This window comes from Phaethon lepturus, unplaced genomic scaffold (genome assembly GCF_000687285.1).
Source record: "Phaethon lepturus isolate BGI_N335 unplaced genomic scaffold, ASM68728v1 scaffold20327, whole genome shotgun sequence".
NCBI classification, from domain to species: domain Eukaryota; kingdom Metazoa; phylum Chordata; class Aves; order Phaethontiformes; family Phaethontidae; genus Phaethon; species Phaethon lepturus.
The window spans coordinates 44,456-70,688 of NW_010552776.1; the positions used below are offsets into that span (position 1 = coordinate 44,456).

At 42.6% G+C, this 26,233-nt stretch overlaps 1 protein-coding gene across 1 annotated transcript in view; it reads right to left on the reverse strand.

Moving 5' to 3' along the window:
* KIAA1210 (KIAA1210 ortholog) overlaps window positions 1-12,779 on the reverse strand; it is a 27,147-nt gene extending 14,368 nt beyond the window's left edge. Inside the window, exons 1-4 of the mRNA XM_010291333.1 lie at window positions 12,713-12,779; window positions 7,629-7,797; window positions 2,997-3,126; window positions 241-399 (exon numbers count right to left, since the gene is read on the reverse strand). Coding sequence (XP_010289635.1) covers window positions 241-399; window positions 2,997-3,126; window positions 7,629-7,797; window positions 12,713-12,779 — 525 coding nt within the window. The remainder of the gene's footprint in view (window positions 1-240; window positions 400-2,996; window positions 3,127-7,628; window positions 7,798-12,712) is intronic.
* Window positions 12,780-26,233: the final 13,454 nt, after the last annotated feature.

Genomic DNA, 26,233 nt, shown 5'->3' on the forward strand with positions numbered 1-26,233 from the left:
GTCACAACCACCCCAGCACTGGTCTACATAAAAGCACCAAAAATTGTACTCAGAAGGGGTATTTGTAAGGCCACTTCCTAGGTACCCCCACAGTGACAAGTCCACAATCCACCTAGGTAATTTGTCTAGTTCTGCCTACCATCAGATTTTATCACAAGCAAGCAAAAACGTCTTGCCCTTCTCCACGCAGATTTTATCTTTTCTGTACAGGTGGTCACTAAAGTGACATAATAATCATACCTTGCTTGGTGAATCTGTCAGAACTTCATGAAGGGTTGAAATTTCAGGAGGGCTTCTAGGTAAACCATCATCTTCAGAAACAGCACCTGCATCTTCCAGTTTCCTTCCAGTTATGACAAGAGGAGGCGATCCAAGTCTGATGTTCTGCTGCAACTGAAGCTGTGGTTGAAATTTAGAATATAGACTTTCAGTGGCATTATTTATAGGGAACATTTTGGACACTTTTACCCCAGTTGCTCCCATTAGGCATGCAAAATCTCTTCGCTAACAGAAATACTTGATGAAACAGATAATTTACAGAAAATAGCCATTAATAAAAATTTTATTTAGTTACATTCATCAAGGATCCATCATTAGAATCATAGAATACTTTGGGTTGGAACAGACCTTTAAAGGTCCACCCCGCCCTGCAATGAGCAGGGACATCAACTAGATGCCATTAGAACAGGCTTTAGTACAAAATTAAAACCAAAATCAGTTTTATTCAGTAAGGTACCAAAGACAGAAATTTCACCATTCCAGAAAACTTACAATAGTTTAACTCAGTTTAAATTTAAAACTTAAAAAAACTAGATTTAAGTATTTTTTAAATAATTACATGTATCCAGATGTCCCAAATAGTCACACAAAGTATTGTCAGACAGCAGTTCCCAACCCCAGATTTATGTGGTCAGCTTTCCTTCACAAAGTCCTTCCAAATACTGAGAGCTTGTCACCACCCTCTCCTGCACAAGTACCCGAGTCCTACTTTTTATATAAAGACAATTTAATTCCATTTCTGGTCCACCCAAATGAATTGCTTGTTAGTTTTCCCCAGCATCACATCCTGGTCCTGTCTACAGCAAGACTGGTAACGGCAGCCAGGAACAACTTTGTTTGTAAAGGAGTATGTGGATTCTTTTCCAAGACTGCACAAAAGAATGCTCTGGCAGACCCTGACCCTAGAAAAATAAAACAAAGTCTGCAACCTCACAAGCAGCCAGATGTTCCCTCAAACGAAAAAAGTTCAGATCTCAGGAAACACCATTACTAAAATTCTTGGCTTAAGCCTGTCAGCTGTGTCAAAGCTGGAATAGAAACAAGGTCTGAACAGAAACTTCGTCCTTCAACTAAAAACATCTCAACTAAATATTCCCAAGATAAACATGCAGACCTGTTTTTTTCTGTTTCTTTGCTTATTAAACCAGATTGGGAAATTCCAGGCCTAATTCTGTGCTCTTCTGCAAGCTATGCATTCATTTATATCTCTGTAAAATAGATCTAAATAGCTGCCATTCTTATTCAGCAAGATTCCCTTACAATGTAATTCCTATAGATCTAACAGCCACACAGGGTAGCACGATGTCACCCTTCAATCCATCAGGTCCCCCAGTTTGAACAGCTTGCTTGCCCTTTTACCCACAACAATCAAAGAAGTATCACCAATACGATCTGCAAAAGCAGGACTGATGACAAACTGCACAAAGATTGCAATATATGGGCAAAACAAGACATACAACATACCTGTGCACTTCATGGGAGGGAAAATACAGAAAGTCAATTTTGCTTTTCTCTCTTTTCACAATTCCCCATCTTTGATTTATTAAATTTACTATACACAGACAGCAAAGTGTTGGGGGGGAAACTCTGAATTTACAGTCTGTCTTCTACTGGTAGAAGCTAATTTACATTGCTAAGAAAATAACATCTTTTATTAGTGCTTGGCTTTTATTCTGACAAGAGTCAAGCTCACAGAAAAGGGCCATCTTTTATGGCTCTAAAAATAGTGCTGGCAGTAGTACATTACCACGCAGGACGACGGATGGATGAAGAGAGGGCACAGTGGACTGGAGATAGCATGAAAAGAGCTCCGTCATATATAAACATGATTTCTCCTGCTACTTCTGTCATTATACAAAAATACCCTGAATTGAAGCTAAGTCTATTTTGCAGTCTTATGGAGGAACAAGTCCCTCTGTGCATCTTCTATTACTTAACATGTGATGCAACTGTGTTTTGCAACACGAAGTTCACACTGAGCAAAGGAAGAATTTCAATGGCCTTTGGCTGCATTATCAACAGTTTGTTTTCACTCTCTGGAAAAATCTTAAACTTTTATCTGAGTGCTCTGAGCTGGGCAGTTATTTAAATGCAATTAATATAACCAACAGTTGATAAGGGAGTTGTCAAGGAGGGTTCAGTATGTCCCTTGGAAGAAGGAAATGACCTAGCAGAACATAGTATCCTCTGCTGGCAGAGATCAGAAGAATAATGATATAAATAAAGCTGTCACTAACAGTGTCCTGACATATCCATCATCCCACACACTTACACAGCTGCTGGTGCTAGCATGTACAGTGAAAACATCATAGCCAGAATTGCCAAAAAGAATAACATATAAATAATATGTAAAGAATAACAGTGTAAGGGACATGCTACAGTATAAATAAATGGCCTTAACCTAAAAGCAGTAGCTATGAAGTAAAGAATGGAAATCCCATTGGAAGAGAACATGCTCATTAAGGAACATTTCCAAGAGTCCATGAACTGGATTCATGTCACTCGCACACTATGAGACCTGGGCAAGGCTGAAAGCAGCAGGACTGCTCAAAGCAGCGGCTTCCAAGAGGCAGAATAGATCCAAAAGTAGTAAATCTGGCTTTGGACACTGTAGTCAACAAAATTTTAAGGCACACAGCAGAGGAATCAAGCAACAGAGCTTCCTAGGAGACAGTTAATACAAAGCAGCACCGTGAATGAGGGGATGATGTTCTCACCTGCAAAGTTTTCACTCTTCCAGGTATGTTTTCCTGAGACAACCTGTCATCTGTCACATTTCCTGGTGCAGACTCAAAAATGAAGACGCTGTCATGGGACAAGGCTTTGTTTCCCATGCTTCCTTTGGGCCTGGGAAGGAAAGAAGGAAGTAAGAGCGGTCAGTGCACTGGGTACAGCCCTCCAACGCTTCCCTGCACTACCTCACCAGGGCAGAGGGATCATAAAGAGGCCAGGGTGGGATGCATCTTGCTTAACTTCAGATTTGTGCATGTTAGCTGTCTAAGGTAGTCACTGCTAGTCCCTTTTATACTCAGAAGGGAGGAAGAAACACTTTTTAGGATGCTGATTAAATGCAGATGTCTTTTCAGATGTACTCAGCATCTACATTGAACACACAGGCCAGTGTCTGTGGACAAGAGAGTCCAGGGTGATTAGGTCAGATGCTGGGATTTAGTTGGATGCATGACACCCTGAGAGACGTCTACAGCACAGAGGGGGCAACAGGAGTTGCCTGCCCTCCTTTGGTGGCAATGTGCCTAGCATGAGACATTCAGGATACAACCTTTGCAGCCTGCTGTGTGTCATACCTGCCAAAGATAGTGGATTATTTTTCACCTTCTTGCAAATGAGGGCAGAAAATGTAATTCCACTACATTAACAAACTTGAGTCAAATCCTCTCAGGACAAGCAATGAAAACAGTTCTGTTCACCTGTATCATGAACATCGCCAGATCCCAAGCATATTAAAAAATGTAGGTGGGACAAGTGTCCACGGCCACAGTTACATACCTATCCATGGCCAAGTTAAAGTACCCAGGTGAGATATTCCTGCTCTGTTTCTGTGCTCACTGGGTGTTCAGCCCAGTGAAGGACTGATGAGTTCCCACAGCCATTAACTGAGTTGTAATCAACCGAGATTGATTGGGGTTGGGCTATTAGGTTGTGCAGGGCAAAGTTTGCAGTTGGGTGGCACAACAAGGAAGGCTCCAAATCTTTTATTCATCAGGTTCCACCAGCATAGGCAGGCACTGTCTGCACATTACTTTGTCCAGAAGACCACAAGAGTGGCCTCTACCAGGATTTCATTCTAGCATTTAACTGGAAAACAACAGAGAATACTCTCATGTTGTTGGCTGCCAGCCTCATAACCCACAAGTTACAAGGATTTCTTGGCTCAGCTGCCATGCAGGCAACGTTCATTGCCTCTGAAAGTTTGACTCTGGATACCAGGGGACGATTAGGAACAGAACAAGGAATATCCAGTAAGGTTAACACTCTTCTGCAAGGAAATCAAATAGAAGAGGTCTCTGCTATTTGCCTAACCCCAGATTCACTCTTTATTCAGAAGAAAGCCCCGAAAGACTGAACTTTCATAAAGTAAATACACCATGTAAAAAACCCCAAACAAATTACTCTTTTTTTTTTTTCTTCCTGCATCTCCCTTCTTTACATCACTGGAGACAATATCTCTTTTGTCTGCTTGACTAACCCTCCTGTTGCCACAAAGGTGTAGTCAATCAGTATACAGTTATGCCAAGTCTCACAGTAGGGCAAAATAATTTTGCTCTATGTTTATGTTGTGTTGAAGACAATCCGAGCTCTTTCTTTCACAGCACAGATCAGAGTTCGTGCTTCCTCACATTATATGTAATAGTTAATGGCTGTGTTAGTTTATAGGGCAGCAGTTCTACACACAAATAAGACACTTGCCTTATTTCACCATTAGAGTGAATGAAGCCATCCCATCATTTTCTGTGTTTGATTTTAGAGTCCTTTTCATCATGAAAGACACTCTATATGGGCAAGATATAATTTTACTGCATTCAGAGACAGTGTCATGCAACTTTTATTTACTGTCATGTATATTCATTATTAGTTGGAGTATTTTATTTACTGCAAAGAAAGCATGTGCATTAGGATGTATTAAACTTTTTAATTGGGGATCTCCTGACTTCCTTAACTTGGAACTCTTTAGCAATAAGAGCTGAGGTTTCCTTGTTCTTGAGACTGCCGGTACAAGATCTGTTTATTTCTTTCTGTGTATGTATGTGTTTGCAAGAGAATTACTATATTTTCTTCTGGATTAAATATAGAATTAACTGCAGCTTTAGTAAACGTGAGTCTTTGATGTGCAAATATACATTCAGGTGTAATTCCAGGCAGTGTATTTATATTTGCACTGAAGCTAAAGATGCACTGTTAGGTAAACCCCCAGATATTTTAGCCACTGTATCTCCACACTTATTTCACTATACAAATGCTCAATACATTCACGTGTATCAACACTCAAGCTGCCATGACTGAGGAAATGATGGGACTCTACACCCAACAATAAAGCCGCTTCTAACTCATCATGGCCTGTGCTATCTTCCACTTCTTATCGCTGCAACACCACTTCTTTTATTAGTGCTTGAGGTAGGGGGAAGAAAGGTGACAATTCTTTCAGGCAGCCGCTCTCTCAAAAGCAGCTGCAGCCTGCCGAAGGAGTGACTGTTCATTACAAAGACTTTTTTTCATTACATTTTTTTTCATTACAAAGACAGTTTTAGATATTGCCCCAACAGTTTTTCCTGCTCAAAGCTTTTTAACTGGAATAAGACTATTTGGGACCCCATTGATTCCCTACAGCACCTTGACATCTGGGCACATCTCTGTGACTGTTACAAGAAGCATCTGGCATATCTGGGGGTTTGGTCTTTGGTTAGTATTCAGAAAAGTTAAATTTTAAAAAGATTACATGGGTTTAAAAAAAAAAGAAGGAAAAAAAGAAAACGAGTGCTTCCACCTCAAGAACAAACAAACAGCAGCATTGTTCTAGGATTGGTTTTGATGTTCTGCATGCCAGAAATTGCAAAGCTCAAGGTCCTGCTATAAACCCTTCACAAGCTGTATTTCCACTGGCTTTCAGGATCAGGTTTTCCAAAGGATTATGTAGTTCAGTCTCTCTAGGTACTTACAAAGCATGCCTATGCCATGCAGGGTCTGGACATGATAGGGTTTTCAAGTAGCACAAACATATCATCTACTTTTTTTGGATAGTCCATCTAATCCTATCGCTAAGAGAAAAAACAGAAGGGTTTTACTCACTTCCTGATCTCTGATGTTGCAAAACAGTTCATAATCACTGGAGGATAGTGCTGAGGTAAACAGCAACTGGACTTGAAGTACTTGGTTAATGGCAAGAGAAAGAGTTTGCATCCACACTACCCCTCTGGAGCAGACAGCTGATTTTAAGCCAGATCCCTCCTATGGGCGGATGGGGTAAGCTCAGCTGTTCCTAAGCTTTCTGAACTGGGTTAGCTAAATCACTCTAATTCCCTTTACCCCACGGGACTGGTTGTGTGGTCACTTACTCTGTTGCTGTTATGCTAACAAACAAAATAAAGAGATTGTTGTTTCATTCCCAGATCATTTCCATGATGCAGTTGCATAAACACAACAGAGAGAGCGGAGAAAGGTGGGGCAAGGAGGAACAAGCACTCATGAGAAAGTAACATCTATAAACTGGTCCACCAGAAGAAATGCAGCGTCCAGCTCCACCAAATTTTATGATATTTGATGATACAAAGCATTTGGCAGCAATGCTGATTTCAGCATGTCCCACCCTAGTCACTGATTCATGCCCTCTGCCAGTGTCACACACATCCAATGTCCCCTCCAACAAACCACTGCAAACCATAGGATGTGGCTGGTGTTCTGTCATGCTTCATGAATCTGCAGCTCCACAACCCGAGGCCTAGGGTAATGCAAAGAGAGGCCTGGCTGAGTACCTAACAGGGGAGTATGAGGGTGGTGGGGAGTTGGAAAACAGACAATTTATAGGTTGCCAGATACTGATCCATGACACCCCTGGTGAGAGACATAGCCACGTTCAGAGAGTTGTCCCACCCCAGATTGTCAGAGGCGTGCAATGGAAGTGCTGTGTAGCTTGATGGTCTAAGGTCGTCAGTGAAGCAGTGTTAGCCGTGCAAGCTAATAGCTTGTATTACACTAACTGGAAAAAAGACAAGTTTTTGAACTAACGTCGTTTGGGGATTTGAGAATTGCTCTGGACACACCTTAAGGACTTGCAAACCTCACCTGTATGCACAGCTCTTCAGGGGTAGGCTGACACAAAACTAGAAGCCTTTCGTTGTTATCTATACCTAAATGGCTGCATAAGACAGTTAAAGCAGCAATCTCATACTGATAATACATCAAAAATACTTCTTCCCCTTTACCCCAGCCATGAGAGAGGGCACCATTTATGCTAAAAAACAGCAACTCAACTTCACACATATTCTCTGTATTAGCACTACACAGCCATCAGCCTCTTGTAAAGTTACTGCTGATCAGACTTTCCAGGACAGATTTCAAACACTAAAACCAATCAAAACAATCTGAGCTATCTGCAGTTTTAGACTAAGAGGTTGGATCACCCCTGCCCCTGGCTGCCCTCCCCCTCCTCTCCAGGCTGGCTTTTGAAGCACTAGCAAAGAAAGAGGAAATTCCTGGAATTCCTTCATCAGCATTAGGGCTTGTTTTGCACAAACTTGGACAGAGGTTGCTCCTAAGGGGCCAACTCATGCTTTCATCCTACTGCTGTGAGAGGTTCGCTTTTATTTATTTATTTTCCTTCCCCGCCAGCTTACCCAGCCTCCTTCGGTGAATGAAGTGCAGTAGTGTCGAGCACAGAGATGCTGACATCGCTGCTGGACTGGCTAGGTTTTAAATTACTCTCCCCCCTGGGAGGTGGAGGCTCTTTCCTTTTCTTCTTGGCAAAGAAGTTCTTGAATGTCTGAAATTTGGATTTTTTCTTTCCTGCAACATGAGAAAAATGAAAATTTATGGAAGTTGGAGGTGTTGCTTAGCTGGGAGAATGTTACCTCTTAAATTCTGGAGGAAGCCTCAAAGCTAGAGCAGCCCATTCAGTTTTAGTCGGCTCCTTTGTAAATAATTCAGTGCTGGAGTCCAGTGAAAGGTGAAGCTGCAGTTCTTACATCTGCTGCCTATAACACTGGCATTAAGCTGACAATAATGGTGCCTACTTCGGTTCCAGTTTATGAAAAATACATCTTATATAGAGAATGTATCTACCTACAACTGAACAGTCATCATGCCAATCACACTTGATATATTTTCAGTAAAAAAATTGATGTCAATGTCTAACTCTTACTGTTGTTTGCTTAGCTCAGTTTAGTTCTGCTTTCTCTTTACTCAGTGCTGTAAGGAGACAACACCTGAAGGTTATTCAACGTTTGACAAAAAGATTGAAACTAGCAAAATAATTTATAAACTCTAAAACCCAAATATCTGTTTCCACATTAAATCACTGCCCCAAAATGAAACCAACAACTCCTCCAAGGACAATGGAACAAACTTAAATTAAGACACTGCCCTGCAGGACGTGACACCCCCAAAAATAGCAGCCCTAAGAATACAGTTAGAAAACTGTTAATCTAATTTCAGATTTTCCATTGTCCAAATGAAAAAAAATACAAAAAGAACAAAGTAAACCGTACAAAACATCACTGTCTTCTTTCATTTCTACTAACCTAAGATACTTTAACATTCTTATTTAGATTTTCTTTCAGCACACAAGTGGTGCATTTTGTCACTGACCCTTACATGCAGGGGTCAGTTTGGAGTGGTTTAGGCCAAACTATTGTACTAAGACCCCTGTGATTGACTTAAATGCATAGGCAGAGCAATAACATCACTGCATATCTGAGCCAAATCCATTGTTCAATTAATAGTCTACAGCAATTGGCATAATAAATGTCCACAGCTGGAGGATTCCTTCATAAGCAAGGCATTATTTCAACACAATTATTGTCTTCTCCCAGCAATGATTTAGTCGGCGATGCTCTGCCTCAACGTGTGCCCTGTACGTGTAGCGATCTCTGCCAATGGGCCTTATCTGGGCTGAAACTGTGCCACCACACAGCTGCACCAGACAGTAGCCACTTTGAGGAATAAACAATGATACTGAGATCTACTCACTCTGTCTCCTCCCTGCTCTCAAGACCAGTGCCAGCACCCTGCGTCAGGACACACAAGGATGCTGCTACACTGTCCGGCACGGACTGATGAAATGGCTACCTCTCTGCAGAGCAGTAGCAGCCAGGGGAGACCTGCACATTGCTTTTCAAGTGACTTGGGCTATCACTGAGACCAAATTATCTTTCAAATATGTAGAGCAAAACTATCAATGGAGTCCCACTCATCTGAATAATAATGGGATGTGGCGCTCCTATGGAGGACTTATCAGTGGAAGACCTTTTTATCTTCCACTGCTGCTTATCAAGCAGTAAGTGAATGAGATAGTCACAGAAAATATACAGGTTATATTGCCTGCCCCAGACCACAGACCTGACCCCAAGGCTTTTGGATTTGTTAAGACTCTCACAGGGCTCAATGAGTTTCATGCTGCGCCCATAGCGAGAACTGGTAAGAGAAGACAGGTCACACGGCAACTGGAAGACCATAGTGCCTCTCAAACAAAACAAGCATGTTGAGTGTCCTCTACAGAGTCTTTAGAAATGCCTTCCTACCATTACTGTCATTCATATCAGCAATTAGACAACGCATATGGTATTCTCCCAGGAAACTTGTCAAAGCTGAGTTGGCTTATTTTAGATCAGCAAAACAAAAGATTAAAAAAATTCACGAAAGCAGTGCCCCAAAATTATCAATTTAGCAATGTCTGCTAACACAGTCCAATGACTCAAAGAACAAAATGGCAGACTTGGCTACATGCAAAGATCTCTGCAACTTAAAGGCAGTCTAAATGAAAAACAAGGACATTGTCATGTACAGTGGTCAGCTGACAGTGGTATGGAGAGAAAGCAAGTTCGATTCTAGTGCGAGTATTACTGACGAGTTTAATTAGATGGTGGTATTTCCAAAGAACCAGAGGAATGTTTAAAAAAAACCCCAAAACCCACAATACAATAACAACAAAAAAAGAAGTGATCCTGAGGACATTTAAGAGACACAGACATAAGTCCAACCACAAAGGATAACATTGCCAAGGTACTAGTCCAAATACTTGTTTAGATCAGAAGTGGTGCTAACTTTAGAATGGAGCCCATGGAAAGGATTTGCAAACACTGCCAACGAGTAAACCTCAGCTGGCACGGGACAATACTTGGGTATCATTGTGCAACAGAGTCCTTTGATGCAGACACATGAGTTACTTCAGCGCCTTCTCTAGCCTCTAATTTATTACTCATGTGCAGGGTACACCCCCTCCACCAGCAATTCCTCTTCAGCTGTGCTCAGCTGCACGCCTTCAGCTGTTTCAGATGAATGAGAAAACAGTAAGTTTCCCTGCAGTTCCATAAGATGGGCACTTGCCATATTCATATGCAAAAAAAGACAAAATCACTACTAGACACTTAGTTCTGCATGCAGATGAAAACTGCAGGACTGCTCTACATGAGAGCATTTGGTAATAACGACACGGTTCAGAAAGACGGTGTTCATATTTGTTTCCTGCTGTGAACAGTTGTGCACTGGTTTCGCACACCATTAAAAGGATGCCACATTTAATTCAAAAGTTTCTACATTTCAGTGCACTGTGAAGTAGCCCAACTTATCACTAAATAGGTAGAGTGCTCTATGATACTTGTACTAATAATATACAAGAGGATCTTATTACTTAAAACGGAAAAAATTCATTGCATAACAAAAATCCAGTCAAAGCAAGGAAAGAAAAACCAAGCTTAGACAACTCTGCCTATTTCCCCTTCACCCACTGATGAATAATGACTCATGATTTTTGAATTCTTGCTGTTACCAATCTTCAACTTTATGGCATTAAAAAATAAAAAATTACATTTAAAGGCTACTGCCCTAAAAAGCCTTGCCAAAAATTATTTGCTTATGCTAACTATGATTTAGCCCACTATAACAGAAAAGGAGCAGGAGTGAGCATTTTGCTTTCTCTGTAAAGTTTGTTTATTCTGTATTTTTTATTGTTTGTGTACTGCCTATTTCATTGTTTCCCCTGTGCACAGTCAGAATTAATGCATGTCTTTCTGCTCTTTGCATGGTTCTTCCCTATAACAAGACAGAAGAGAAAAAGATGTTTTTTCCACAGGGAACATCTGATTTGGGAGCTCAACGATCATATTTAAATTAAACAGTTAATTTTGGGATATTCCATGCTCTCTGAATTCCTAGGTGCATTCAGGACACATTTTCCATTTTTTTCCCTCAAATCCAAGGACTAGATACTTTCACCAATAAAAATACATGACAAAAAACCCCACAGACAAGATTCTTAGAAAATACCATGAGTCTAGCTTCATTAAAAATACCTGATATTGCCAGACAGGCAATAAAATGGAATTCAGTAAGGCTAACATTGGGTGCTGACAGTTTTTAGACAGTGACTTGGTTACTGCCATCAAGAAGGAGCAGCATGCACTGGAAGCCCTCTACTACTAGTCAGACAATAAGGTAAACCTCAAGAAATTAATCTAATTGACTAGATGACTGAGCAGTCTGGGGATTTTAGCCTCCTAGAGCCTTTACATCACAAGCCAATTAAAGCCATGAAGAGGAAGAGGTGAGGCAATCCTACATTACATGAAAAGATCCTAAAATGGCTTTATCCAGGTCCAGTGCTTCTTGAATACTTCAGCAATAGCGCAGCAGCCTTTAACTTTTTTAAATTTTGGTTCAGTTAGAGACAGAAATATTCCTGGTGGCTTTAGAGCCAACACTTAAGACAGCAAGCCATCTCCTGCCTTCCCTGTCACCTGGGTCAGAACTTGATCAATTTTCTGAATCTTCTAGTGAACCCATGTACAAAATTTGCATGCGTGGGTTTCACACGAGTTCACCATTGTGCCATGGATAGCACTGGACTATGTGATAAACTAGATTATAAATTTAAGAAACCGGCCACTGCTGAGCCTCCATCATCACAGTTTCTTCACCCCTATCTACTTGCCACGCAGTGTTCAACTAACAATGACTTTGCCATTTGCTCCTCTCTTCTACCAGTATTTTGGTGGTGGCAAATGTATTTCTAAAGGATAAAGCAAGATGACCTTTGAAGCATAAACATTTAAGATGATTGTGAGACATTAGCCAAAGAAAGGAGGAAAAAAATCAAGTGATATGACAGCCACTTCTCCTGAAATGCCTCAGCCATGATGCTATTCTTCTTATTCACCTATCTCCTCAGGAATTGTCTGAACACTGGCAAATGGGATTTCCTTTAATTAAGACAACTCATTGGCATAAGTAGTATCTTTTCCTTTCTTGCCTCTTATTCCATTCCCTCATGGCTGTTTGCATCAGCCCATGCAACTAGATTAAAGAATAAGTAACCAAGGTTTGTCTGTGGCCAGAAGCAGAGAATGAGGCTGCAGTGGGGGTACTCATATAGCTCCCACAGAAGAGGCTGGCTAACAGGCTCAGCTCCAACCTCTGTAGCATCCATCAAAGCAGGCACAACGATCAGCCCTTCAAGCTCTAACATCCCACTTTTGAAAAATCTAAGCCAGAATCAAAAAGAATATTCTCCATCAGGTTACGACCCTCCAGTACTGCTCATTAAAAGATCCTTCCCACAATACTGCTAACTGACAAAGCCACACAGAATATTTTTCACACTACAAAAAACCAAACGACACTGCAAAAGTCACTACAGATTCCCCGACCTGAACAAAATAAATCCTGACTTCCACATCAGCTACACATTCGGAGAATAACTGCTTACCTGTGCACTCTTCAACTCTCTCTCCTGTTTCAGGTGACTGTGTGACCTCTGTTGTCCCCGTAGCCATGATACAGTCACTGAAACAGAGATGAAAGCATCAGTTGAATTTTAGTCCACCTTCCCAGTAGAATATGGTCCCACACAGCATGACGAAAGAACATGGCTGGATCCTTTCTGAAACTGCATACCCAAATGCTTATCACAAACATGCTTGCACACTGTTTTGCACTTCAGCCATAGAACTTTTCCTCCTTTTTCAGTAACGCTTATTTCTCCAGCCAAAACTAACAAACCAGTCTAATTTCTTGCCAGTACCTCTCTCTTTTTAGGAAACAGGATCAAAGTTTGCATTAATGAAAGATGTCATTAAACTTGCTCAGCAAAGACTGTAATGCTTTCCAGTCTCAGAAAAATTAACCTTTATGATTGCTCTTTGCTAGAGAGTGACAGCTCCACACTACTGTAAAAAACATCTTAAGTGCGTGCTCTGCTGCCGAGGGTTCATGTATTACAGCGTCCTCACAGCAGGCACCAGGCTAGTCTGCCAGCATTATGAAAATTAGTTAAGCATCAGCACTGAAGCATCAGCCTGGGCTATGCTACATTTGTGGAAACCAATAGATCAAATTTATTTTGGATCCACTGCAATCAGCTTTTAGCCACAAGCTTTGAAACCTTATCGCAAGCAGGGCTATTGATCAACCAAATTAGCTGATGGCATCATCTTCCTCCCCGATGAAAACAAAAGTTCAGCCTAGTTTTAAGATCATTCAATGTTAACTGGCTCCACTTTGTATTTTCCAAGACTCCTAAATGGGTGTCTGTCAGAGACAAAGGAATTAAGCAGCAGACCACAAGAGTTACAGTACAAATGTCAACCAACAATGGAAACGTGACAGTTTAGCAGGGCAGCTCATAAATACTGTCCTTTGTTATGGAAGGGATCTAGGTGATACATTTACATAGTTAGCAGTTCCAATATGCTGCCAGGACGTAAAGAGTAAGAAATCTTTACAAACAAATGAAACAAGTCCTGCTCCCTTTTCTGCATAGACCTCATCTAACAATTTTCCACCTCAAAGTGGTATAACAATACTGCCAAGTAAAGTATCTCAAAAGCAAGCGAGATTATGATTCTATGCGAATTTGGCCAATCAGTAAACTATTCTATTCCTTCGGTATCACCCACACATTCTATAATCTGTCACGCCCAAAAGCTCATAGGGGCTTTCCTATGAGCCCACATCCTCAGATAAGCTTAAAAGATAAGCTAAAAAAAAGAAATTAAAAATCAGAGGCAGAGGTGATGGGACTGTCAAAAAAAAAAAAAAAAAAAGAAAAAGAAAAGGGAGCAGACCACGGGGGTAAAATAGGCAGGCCTGCTGCGAAAAAACAGACCATGGAGTAAACTTTCCCTGTACCAGCCACATAGATACACAAACTGCCATGCTGCTGAACTGTAGGGAGAAATAGAGGAGACAGACTGCAGTTTTCTTCTGGTTTGTAACAGATCAACTGTGAGCAGTGCACACAACAGTGCATTAACACACTTTAGTTCCAAACAATCTCATGCCAACTTGCTAAAATCAATGAAAAACTCATTGCGGTGACCAGGACTGATGATACCTTTTCTAAATAAGATGCACTGAGGATGTTTTTCAAACAATTGTTAGACAATATTTGAGAAGTAACAAAAACTAAGACTTTTAAGATCTTCCATTTCGGATTATCATAACGATTCAAGTCTTCTCCCTTTTTTCCCCATGTCTCATCAATTATCCATGAAAATGGCTGCATTTCCTGCATATGTTGATTAAAGTGGCCATCAGCAGACTTTCTCATAGACTCTTTCTCTGTATTAAAAAGAAATTTGGTTCCGATTTTCCCCCTCAACTTTAAACACCATGCATATTGATTACGTTAGATTTTTCTTGAGGGAAACGGAAATGCTTTTGAAATAAAACATCGCGAAAGCACTCAACAAATTTACACGGACAAACTGGCAAGTCCCCAGACTTTAGCTTATTTTCACAGAATTTGAGTGGGCCTGACATTCAGCTCATTTAGACCTCTAACTTCGGCTTTACCCACCTTCAATAAAATCAAAGCAAGAGAAAATGCTGCTTTCAGATGCAGCTTTGTTTTCACTGGCTCTACATTTATTTAAATTACTCGATCATCTCAGCTGCTCACTCAGAATCCTTCCAGCCTTCGGAGGTATTTTGACTGCTGTGTTTATTACAACTGAAAGCATTTATTTCCAACTGGCAGATCTTTCACACAAGTAGAACTATAATTGCAAAGCAGTTCAGCTCGGAGGCAGCCTCTTCACAGTCAAAGCAGCTCCCGCATTAATTCGATTTTATGGCTGAGTTCTCTGGGGCATATGGAGGTCAAGTGTCAATTGCAAGGGTGCAAGCAAGGTAGTTTGCAAATGTGCCCCATTTAGGACCTAATGGTTTGGTGCCTTTGTATACCTCATCACAGTATCATCTCTTTCCAGTGACCTGAACAGTGACTTAAGCTGAGGGAAACGGTCACAGATTTTTTCCAAGCTTTAAGTTAGCAAGTATTTAAATGACAAGAGAAAAAGTATTAATAGCAAAGTGTAAGTCCCATCATTAAAAGTTTGATGACATACCTGAATGAAAGTTAGCAAACAGACGACACTTAGACTTCCAATTCTGGTGGCAGTGACTTGTACTTTACAGAGAACAGCTAGCAAATGTTCTGGGCAAAAAACCCTAGCCTGGGGATCAATGTAATGGAGAAAAAGAGGACAAAAACCCATCAATACAAATACATGCGAGTGCACAGGCATTAACTGATCGAACCCTCAGACATTCACCACTTTCAGGCCGTAATGACAGCTGACAGGCGCGGTGTCAGGATGTATCAATACCACGTACGTTCAGCTCCGTCAGCTGTACTATCCATGTGCACCCTGTGAACTTTCCCAGAGCATTACGCCATTAGAGACAAGGTTTTAAACAAATACTGTATGCGTATTGATTTTTAGTGAAAAATATCAGGTCAAATAAATGGCCTTTTAGAGCAGTATTTCTCATACTCTTCAGGCTAGGAGATGCAAGAGGACAGCTGGGAGAAGGAGCTTGCAGAGGGATGAAGGAGGTTGTCTCCGCAGCGGAGGAGCAGGAGCAGCCAAGGCAGAGCAGCGACAGATTGATAGCTATGGCCAGCCAAGGTAGCAGAGGTGTCAAGTCCCAGCTGCTGTTTGCTTCCCACTAGAAGTGGAACAGTGGGCACATTTCCCCAATCTACAACTTTACAACCACGTTCTTAATCCTCTCTCAAAAAGCATTTGCAATCCCTGCATATGCACAGGCCTCCGGCCACAGGTACAGCACGAACCCGATGCCGAGTCTCTACTAGACACCTTAAAAGCCAGGCCTGGCCCTGCCCAGTAAGTCCACTGCAGCAATTCCTGTGCCAGGCCATGGAAAAGACTGAAAGCTTACCGAGAGCAGCAAGGATTGACTACACGGCGTTCACCTCTCTGCGCACAGGGCGACGGGCTGGATTATTACACCCAGGAATTAATGAATTATTTGCAAACAGTGAACTGGCTTCCTATACAGATGCAATCACAACAATAAACCTTACATTACTAGACCCTATTTGCATTGCCAGGGTGTATTTTAAAGCAATAAAACTCCTACAAAGTTGCAGGGCTTGCTTTACATTCAAAGCAGGCAACGGGACCTAGTTACCAATCATCACTACCCTCACCTGGTTTGATGGTTTAGCTCTGGGCTCCCTGCTATCCCATACAGAACTTCCATTAATAATCCTACTGTGTTGCATTCACTTGGAGCTCTTCAACTCATTAAAACAACTAATGAGTCTTAAAAAAGAAATCTCCAGGAACAGGAGAAATATCCTTGTCTCCCTTTTACAAACCAGGGCAACTGGACAGATATTTGGAGTGCTCTGTGGGAGGGCAGTGACAGGGCAAAAGAAATGAAGTCCCAGCGTGGTGTTCTGAGCAGTCTCTTTACCCAGATGAGTACAGTACTGAGTATGTACATCGGAGAGGCGGGGATACTAAAAGAACAAAAGACAATTCCCTTTCACTGCTTGGTTTGTGCATTTAAGGACTCCTGGGAAGTTAACATTGTACAGGACTCGAGTTTCCTGCATTTAACAAAGGCCCAAGACAAACAGAAACGCTTTCTGCTCAGCCTCAGAAGTGCGACACAGCCCCCTTGCTGTCTCTCCAGCGGAGCAGAAGACTTGGCGACTGCACAGCAAGCAAGCTCCTACCTCACCTTTAGTGCTTCTTCAGCTTCAGTCCCATGCTTCTGTACAAGCATTCCGGAAGGCCTTGTGACAGAGAGATCAAAGGAGATGCTGAGCCCTGAACAGCCCTTTCCTAACAAATAAATGCTTAAGGAAATAAAGACTCAAGAACATGAGGCACTGCATTCAGTTAGCATCTTCATAGCCTATAGAAGACAGATGATGGCAAGCAGCCAAGAGAAAGAGGTAAAATTTTTGCCTGGAGCTTTTAAAGAACAATTTCTGTCAGGCTACAAAAATTATCTGAAATCAAGCGTATGCTCCAGATTTCAGAACACACACTTTGCACAGCAAGATGGATCAGCACAGAGAAATGCATGCCCCTCACCTGGTCCTCTGGGCCGCCAGCCTCACCCCAGAACGCACTTCAAGCTACTGCAGGACCTCAGACAAAGCCCCTCTATCTCTCCTGAGCACAGAGTTTCAAAAAAACTCAGAATGCAGGATGGTTTAGTATTCAGATTACATTCTGCAGCAAAAGGTGACTGACAGGTTAAATTTTTACTCTGTCTTATTAAGGCACATTAGAGAACTTGGTTCTGACAAAATGCAGTTGATTGCTTTCCTCTCTGGGAACCCTACAAGCAAACTCATTAATCCAATGACAGTAAATGAAGTAAAGGTTACCCTCTGCCAACTCCATGGAACAGGATTTTCAGAGTCAATCATAAAGCAGTAGCAGAGCCAGCACGATTTCTATCCAATTTTCACATCCCTTGAGCATATCAGAAACTCAACAAACAAAGCTCCCTTTGCACTCCATGCAATGAGCCAAGCAAACCTCACTTCAAGGTCCATGTTCAGGGAACACGCTGAATCGAGTGGAATCCCACAAACAACTTTGCTGAAACAGGGTACGACCCAACATGACAGCAGGGACTGGGATCTGACCTTGCACAGCTGATCCCATTATACTCTTCTAGAAGAGTGTAGTGTTTCTAGGATGAAATTCCTTTTTTTTTTTTTTTTTGCCAGCCCCTCGCTGGTATGTCCCTAGCCAGACCACGACTGTTTTAGGTAGACATAAGAGAACAGCATAAACAGCAGTTTACATTAGGGCTCTTGCTAATGCCTCCCCTGATAACAGTGAGGGGAGGAGTTTACAAAGTTAATGAATATTGCTCCTGTAATTTTCACAGAAGGAGGGAGAGTTTAAGAAAGTTTAAGGTCCTTTTCCAAGGATCACAAATAATGCAGCACCAGGAAGTCTGGACAAGCAACTAGATAATACATAATATCAATAAAATACTCTCCCAGGTTCAAGTAGGGGGTCGTAACTCCCCATAGCAACAGACAACATTCAGCTCCTACCCTTGACGAGATATCCAGAGCAAACAACCGTTCACATAGATCTATTCACAGCTTTCACACTCTGCATTCAGACAACACCCCCTCACCACCCTCTGTCCCCACACCTCGGCTTCTCCGAGAAGGCTTGCCAGAAGACAGGTCCCAATGTCCTGAACTCTTTTTACCTACAATCTGCTTGGAGAAGCCTCTGCCTGACAGCGATTCTGAAGGATTTCTGCTATTCAGCAGTGCCTGAAGCATTATGCGCTGCCCTCCTAGTGAGTGTGTGTGTAACACTAATGGAAAGCAGCTGGTGGGCTGAAGCCGACTTAAAAAAAAAAGAAATAGGAGGAAATGCCTTTCATACAGTCACACAGGATCAGTCTGTAATTGTGTGAGAAGCCAAAAGGATAAGAAGGGGGAAGGGCAAACAAGACAAACACATTCATAAGCTACTACAGAAAATAGTGGAAATGCACTCAGTTACCTGACCAGGAACTGAGCGTAATGGTCTCCCTGCACATGGGGACACGCCTGCAGCATACATACACGGACCTGTGTTACCTTAAACCTGAGGCAGGTACCACCAAGCAGAGCAGATGTTAGTTTGTACTCAGCTCAAGAGGCCAAACTGAAGTAGCTTTGCAACACTTGGCACCCGTGCCAGACAGATTAACCTGCTTTGGACACACCGCTTCAAGCTGCCCTCGTACAGCTAATTACTCCGCAGTGCTTATTAGCATGACCTCGTGTGATCGCTGTCAGTGCGGGGATCTCCACTGCAAGTTTGTGTCTGCTCAGACAATAGAGCAAATATCGACCTGTTTGTCAAAAGCCAAGTAAAATGTTTCTGAATAGTGCATCCCTGATAATAATTTATCACATAGTTTTTCCAGTGCATTTTCTGGTCTGCACCTATCAGGAGAAATGCGACAGAACTTTGCTCAAATCACCACTGGTACTAGCATGGTCATGATCTAAGCACACGCAAGAGCTCAGCCAACACTTTGGGCCCAGACTGCCTCCGTTTTAAAGGAATGTACATTAAATGACCCAGTTGAATTGCACCATTTGGCATTATCATAGGAATAAGTCAGTGCTTTTCCCACATAGGAATTCTTTTTCTTCACACCATCACACTGGGGAAATTTCAGGATACAGCTGGAATGAGGATCTTCTTCCACTCTTCCTGAAAAGAAGTAAAAGAAGCAGCAGAGTCATCCAGCAACCGTGCTAAAGAGCCGGTACGGGGCCAGCAGTAGGAGACACTCTCAGATCTACTTGAGATGGATGCGTTTGGAGTATTTGGGAAGGAGGGGGAACATGCATTTAAAAATCAACAAGGATGTAACCAAAGGCTGCCTTTGCCAGTTAAGGAGCTACACCCAGTAAGCATTACTGCCTTTGGAAACAGTTTCCAGAGCGAAGCAACAGGAAATGTCAAGCCACTATCACTAAACAGCAGACATGCCTCATGCTAGCAGAGTCAAGATGTCAGGGAGTCAAGTATGGGAATAAAAGTAAAGCTTGCTGTCTCTGCCTCTCCATGTGGCAAATTCAACAAATAAGCGTAATCTTCCATCCCAAACCTGGGTGGTGGCCATATTTGGCCACTGTTTTCTAGCTTGTGCATGTGCTTTTTACCCCCTTTCCGAACTCCTAATTAATTTTATTCCACCCTTTATTCCCAGCATAAAGTTAGATGACCAATACCTGACCTGGGGTGTGCAGAGCCCTGGGAGTCCACGGGCTGCTTTGCTGGGATCAGCAAAAGGTAGCTAAGGAAGGGAGTTTACCGCCAGCGGGCTTCAACATGCTCTACAGAGGCTTGAAAAACTGCGTGTCTGAGAAGCTCCGTGGAAATTGCCAATATCTGCAAACTGTGAAGGTGACAATTACTAGTTTAGACAGTAAAATCTTTGAGACAGAGCTCATCTTTTAAGCATATCCTAGCAGACGGAGACTACTGGGCTGGGATTTGGGAGAACTGGCTGATTTTCCTGGCTCTATCACTTGATAACAGGGCATATTACTGGATCGCTGGCAGCAGCCAAGTTAGCACTCAGCCTTGAGTTTCTTTACCTGTGGAATGGAGCTGGTGACACTGAACGCCTGGGAAGCTCAGCGAGCCCTACGGAGGAGCTAAGCACTACCTCCACTATGGGAGACCAGCATCCTGGAATCGTACCAACTGACACTGCTATCAAGTGCTACCACTACACAAAGATAAATAACAAAAACCATAAAATTTTGCAAGAGTAGCGGGCGTATCTGCCATGTCCCTGCATTTGAGTCTCACACTGATTTCCAAGATCTTATTTTCACAAAATGTGAAGAATAATTACATCCTGGGCCTGAAAGAAAGAGTCTGGAGATGTTTTTACCAAATTAAGCTGTTTGAATGTTGCAGGGGAAATGAGGCTGAAACAATAGCAAACTGAACGCCAGAACTGAAACGTGGGACTTCAGGCTATGTCTAAAGCTTTCTGCTTTTTTAAGGTTTTTCCAAAACAGTCACTTATCCCTCAATTTGTGGGTTAAAGAGCAGCTTAAGGATGGGAAAAAGTAAAAAAAATCTTCAGAGACATCAAACTTCCCAGGACACATTTCATCCAAGAGGAGATAATACAGATATTTAATCCCAAGAATTCAAAGTGCACTGAAAAAAAAAGAGAGGCTAACAGAAATTTCCAGGGCGAACTGTGTTGCAAATTTTCACTCTGAAGATGAAATTGTCATAAAAACAGTCAGCCATCTTTTGGCTATAAGACAGCAAATAAAATGCAGGCTTTGTGGTCTCAGAGGCTGCCTTTGGCAGGAAGCTCAGGAAAACTCTCTTCATGTGAAGTCCCAAAATCCAGTTGGGGCAACATCTACTGCCTGTACACACACACACAAAAAAAAAAAAAAACAAACAAGGCCAGCTCCTTCCTATGTTGAAACATACTGCATCTGGCTGGCTAAACCCCCTGAGTTCCCACTGCCCGTGGGCATTTCTGGAATTCAGACCCCATTTTGGCTCCTGATCAAGGAAGGCCTGGAGCGGCTTCCACGCTTGCACAAGGAGCTCTGCTGGAGCTGTGTGTGAAGTTTTAGGGTCTCCCTTCTTTTGCTCTAAAGGAAACCTCCTGCTGTCCCTGCTCTTCTCTCCTGGCTGCTGTCTTTGGAGCCTCAAGTTCGGCAGCTTCTGAAGTGCGCTTGGTCTTGAAGCACATGGAGAACTGTTAGAGCCAAGGGAGATGATACATGTGCTTAAAGCAGTCCCTGAGCCATTTCTGTCCCAAGGGCATCCACTGACTTTTCTCTTTAGTATGAGCAAACACTAAAAAGGAATCCTACTTCTCTGAGCTTCCAGACACAAAAAGCTCTCTCAAATAGGATCATCTACAATAAGATTACCTGAGCTGTCTTGCACCAATGGAATATCAAGCTGTATTCAACCGTGTTTTGAAGAAAGTGGTACATGACACAGGGTGTACATGACACAGGGGGTACACAACAGTAGGAAAAACCCAGGAGGGTTACACCAAAGACAACAAGGTCTGCAAGATGGGGTACGGAGAGGTAGGCAATGGGAAGGGGAGGGAATCAGATGGGGACAGACATTCTGTAAGGTCTTCACAGGCCAAGGCTGCAAGAAAGGAAGCAATAAGACAACTGCCATTTTTTGAAGGAAAGCAATGAAATTTCACCTTCTGGAACATTCTTTTCACTAAACTGAGATGATGGAAAGCAGTTTGACTTCTAGAGTGAACCAGCAAACAATTCCTCTGCCCCTCTGTCAGATCTGTATTTTCCCACATACACAGACAGCTTGATGATTAACACGATATCTCCATCATAATTCTGCGCTCAAGCATTCAAATACATCCCAGTTGCATCCAAACTTCTGTGTGGATCAGAACTGCATTGTTAGATGAGCAATACTTGCAAGCCCTGGCAAAAGTGCACAGTTAACATATTTCTAAGAATCAATAAGCATAAATTAATTCGTCATGAATAGAAGTCAAACATTTAGTTCTCTAATTAGCACCAGATCCTTGAAACTCAGAGGCCAAAAGAAACAACCACCACAAAAATTTGAAGCTGGAATGAAGCCTTAGCTCTGGCTAGATGGTTAAAAAGCAAAACCAGGCGGCTTTGTCCGCACAGCCAAGTTACCCTGCTCTGACTGAGAGTGCTACAATCCCGTCCAACAGTCACAAAGATACCAACGTGCTATAGCATGGTGACAGGATACGATAGACCACAGAATACCTTGGCACTTGTACACCTATATGAATGCAGCAGCACACACCAGTATAATGATACAGTTAAAAAAATGAATAACGATATGTGTGGCCCAGGTCTCAGCTTTTTTACGTACGTCGTGTTGGAAATGTTGAGCTCTTAGCACAACGCTGACTGTTAACACAGTGATGAACAGTGACAGCTCAGCATCTGCAAGCAAAATCAGACAGGATATGAACTGATTTCTTTTTTGTTTAAACAGTGACTGCCACAATGGAGCCTTGGAGGGCCACCTGCTATCTTGATACAAATAATTATGAGTAATATAACAAGATTAACAAAAAAAATCAAAAAGTCTGCAGTTAGTATTCACTGTATTCAAAATGCTGCTTAAAACTCCTTGATCTGTAATAGTTTTACCAACCTTCAAACTACAACAGATTTAATGCAGAACTGTAAGCTTGGATTATGTTAGAGCAGAGCACCTTGTGCGCAACTGTTGCAGCAGCAACCCTTAGGAGAAATTTGGGGAAAAAATTAAAATAAAAATCAACCTTGAAATTACTTTGGGGTTTTTTTTCCGGCTTCCCCACAGACAAGACTTATCTCAGGTTTTCCCAAGTTTGGCTGGTAATTAGTTCTAGCTGCCCTAGACCAGCTCAGGTAGGCTATCTACTGGAAGTACACCCTGGACCTACTACATTTTTGTCCCACATATCTATATCCAGATTTCAGCTTCTAAAGCCAATTCTAGGCCTTCACATTACAGCTATTAAACTTTCTAGACCTCTGTACAAGGAGGAAATGACAAATTAATCCCTCCAGTTGGCTGTAAGAGTACAAAGCTAGACACTTTGAGCAGCAGAAGTTTCTGTATAAGAGGAGAATACAAGGCAAAATTATGAGAAGATGTTTTCATGGGTCAGTCTGGCACAATAATGCAGACAAAAAACCTGACAGCCAAACGCTGCAGAAGAGCAAGAATCACATTCAGTGATTGTCACAAACCAAGAAGCTTCTGCTCCAGTGCAAGAGAAGTAGGACAGGCAGCATTAGAGGTGCACGTCTGTCAAATACTTAGCACCCTGGTGATAGGGAAAGGGCTCTTCTGCTGAAACCAAACACGCCGGCATGCCTGCTTGGAATTCCTCTGCCTAAGGCCAGCAAACGCACCGCATCACTGTGGCTGCTTAAACAAACACCATCCAGAGAGAAGCACGAACAGAACGAGGAGGACTGGGAGACATGGAGTGACTCACTGGTGTACTAAGCCAGAACTGAACTTCTTGCACAGAGATGACTCAAATGGAATGAATCAACAAAGAGAAATAGTTGATCTTTTTCTTAATAATACAGCACCATTGTACTAACTGTGCTCAACTGCCTGCAGTGCCATGGCTCTGCCACCTCCTGACTGCTTTTGTTCACCCTCTCTGCTATCCTTGAGTATGAAAACAGGACTTAAGCCTCCACACATTTAATACCAGGCATAGCACTGAATGATCCCTGTGTGTGGGCTGTCCAAATACTCCGTATAATTGCCACGTACAGGAACATGCTCATAGGTTGTGTATTGAAAGATTCCCCTGAGAGACTCACGATGCCCGGAGAGTCCTTTCACCTCAGTTCACCCTCTCTGACTTGGCCCCAGCCGCGAGAGCTCTCCACTTTCCACAAAAGCAAATCCCTTCTCCTGTTTGATGCTTTGCCTCTTGCACCCTCCATAAGCTGTTTCTTGAAACCCGGTACTGTCACCCCTCTGTGGATCCAGGGATCATCTCCGCACTGGTGAACTTGCTTTGCTGGGCAGAAACCGTCTTCCATCTTCAGATGTTTTCATCTCAAAAAAAACACTGAAAAAACATTAACGAGTGATTCTTGCCCTTGTTGGGAAATACTGTGTTAAAGTGGTGTACAATAAAGACAGGTAAACAAACATATTTCAGGATACGAAGTGTTCATGGGAAGCGTTTCACCTCACCAGAATTCATCGGCCACACAAACAGACCCCCCAGATCCCCACGGGACCGCGGCACTCGCTCTGCCACAGCTCCCCGGCAGAACACGCTGACTCCAAAGCTGCGCGGCCTCCTGACAGCTGCCAGCCCCACTGAGCCTACGGACCGCTGCCGGGCCGAGCCGAGCCTCGGTGTGCCGGGGGATGCCACAGGCAGGGATGGCCAGGGAACGCAGGGCCTCACTTTCAACAGCCTGTGGGTCCTGGAGAGACGTTCCATGTCCAAAATTGTGCCAAAGATCAAAGCATCATGTACTGTGGACAGTCAGTAAACACAGCTCCTTAGACCCCGCGGCGACTACATGCCTCCGAACAGCGAGGGAGGCCACGGGAGGCAGATGAGCTGCTGACAGAGAAGAGCCAACAGTTCTGAACTGCCCCGTTCCCCACAGCGCCGAGTTGCTACTTCAGTAGCAGCTGGTGGAGCTTTGAACCACTTCCAATTCACTTGCTAGCGTCCAAGCTAAAGCAGCAGCTGCCTGCTGTGGGTGGGGAACCCAAGGCTCTAAGGACCCCAGGCAGATATAAAAGCTGTAGGAAGTGTATTACACGCCAAGGATGAAGGGACTTCCTCCGCTGTCCCCTGGGAGCCTCTCCAGTGAGAGGGCTTGGGGCGAAGGTGCGGGAGGCAGTGAACAGCCATCTCAGCTTAGGGGGTTATCCGTCAGGTGGGCAGCGCTATACCATCTTTTCAATAATCCCAAACACCAAAATCTCTTCCCAATGCTTATCTGAACATGCAACAACGCAAGCTTCAGCAACAGTGCAACAGCCCCTAAATCAGAGCACACATTTTACTTGATTTCGTGGTCATGACATCATTTTACATTTGCAATGACTTTCACCTCAAACAATCTAAAAATATATTGAAAATTATACTGATGCATCCCTTGATCAACTTGCTTTACCCAAATACCGAACTTCTTTGCAGGATAAGAGTGCACGCCAGCATTTTTTGACCATGTCGCACTATAAGAAAAGAATGCAATATCCCACTGGAAGTACAGAGCTTGGCATAGCAGAAGACATTCAATCTGAAATATGTCCATAATTCTGGGATTGCTTGTGAAAGGCACCATGAAATCCTACGTGACCACATTAAGTACAGACCAGTTAAATACATTTCCTTACAGTCTGTTATAGAAACCAGTTCTAAGCTGGCACGCAAAGCCTCCAGCCAAATATTTTATATAGCTTCTAACACACTATATTTGTCTTTGGAAATTGGCAGTTTGCATTGACCATCAGTGAACCTTACTATTCAAGCAACCACATTTTCAGCTCATAACCGTGTATTTGGCTAGTACCAAAAACTGAGACATATGAAAAGATTGCTCCACAGGCTTTAGAAAACTTCACCGTATCTGGCCAGGTCTAATATTTTTTTTCTGACACCTTACTGGGACCAAGCACAACAAAACTTTGCAACAGGGATGATGAACTCTAAACTTACTGGAAGAACAATTTAAGATTACTCAGGTTGCAGATGCTGGTTAAAGAGGAATATGAAAGTAATCTACAACTTTTATTTCAGTGGAATAGCAGCCAAGATTGGGACTCTGAAGAAGAATTACCTGGATTAGGCTTTGTGCTTTTTTTTTTTTTAATGTGACATCTCATAAAAGAACATTATGGTACAGGCTTGGGGAAGAGTGGCTGGAGAG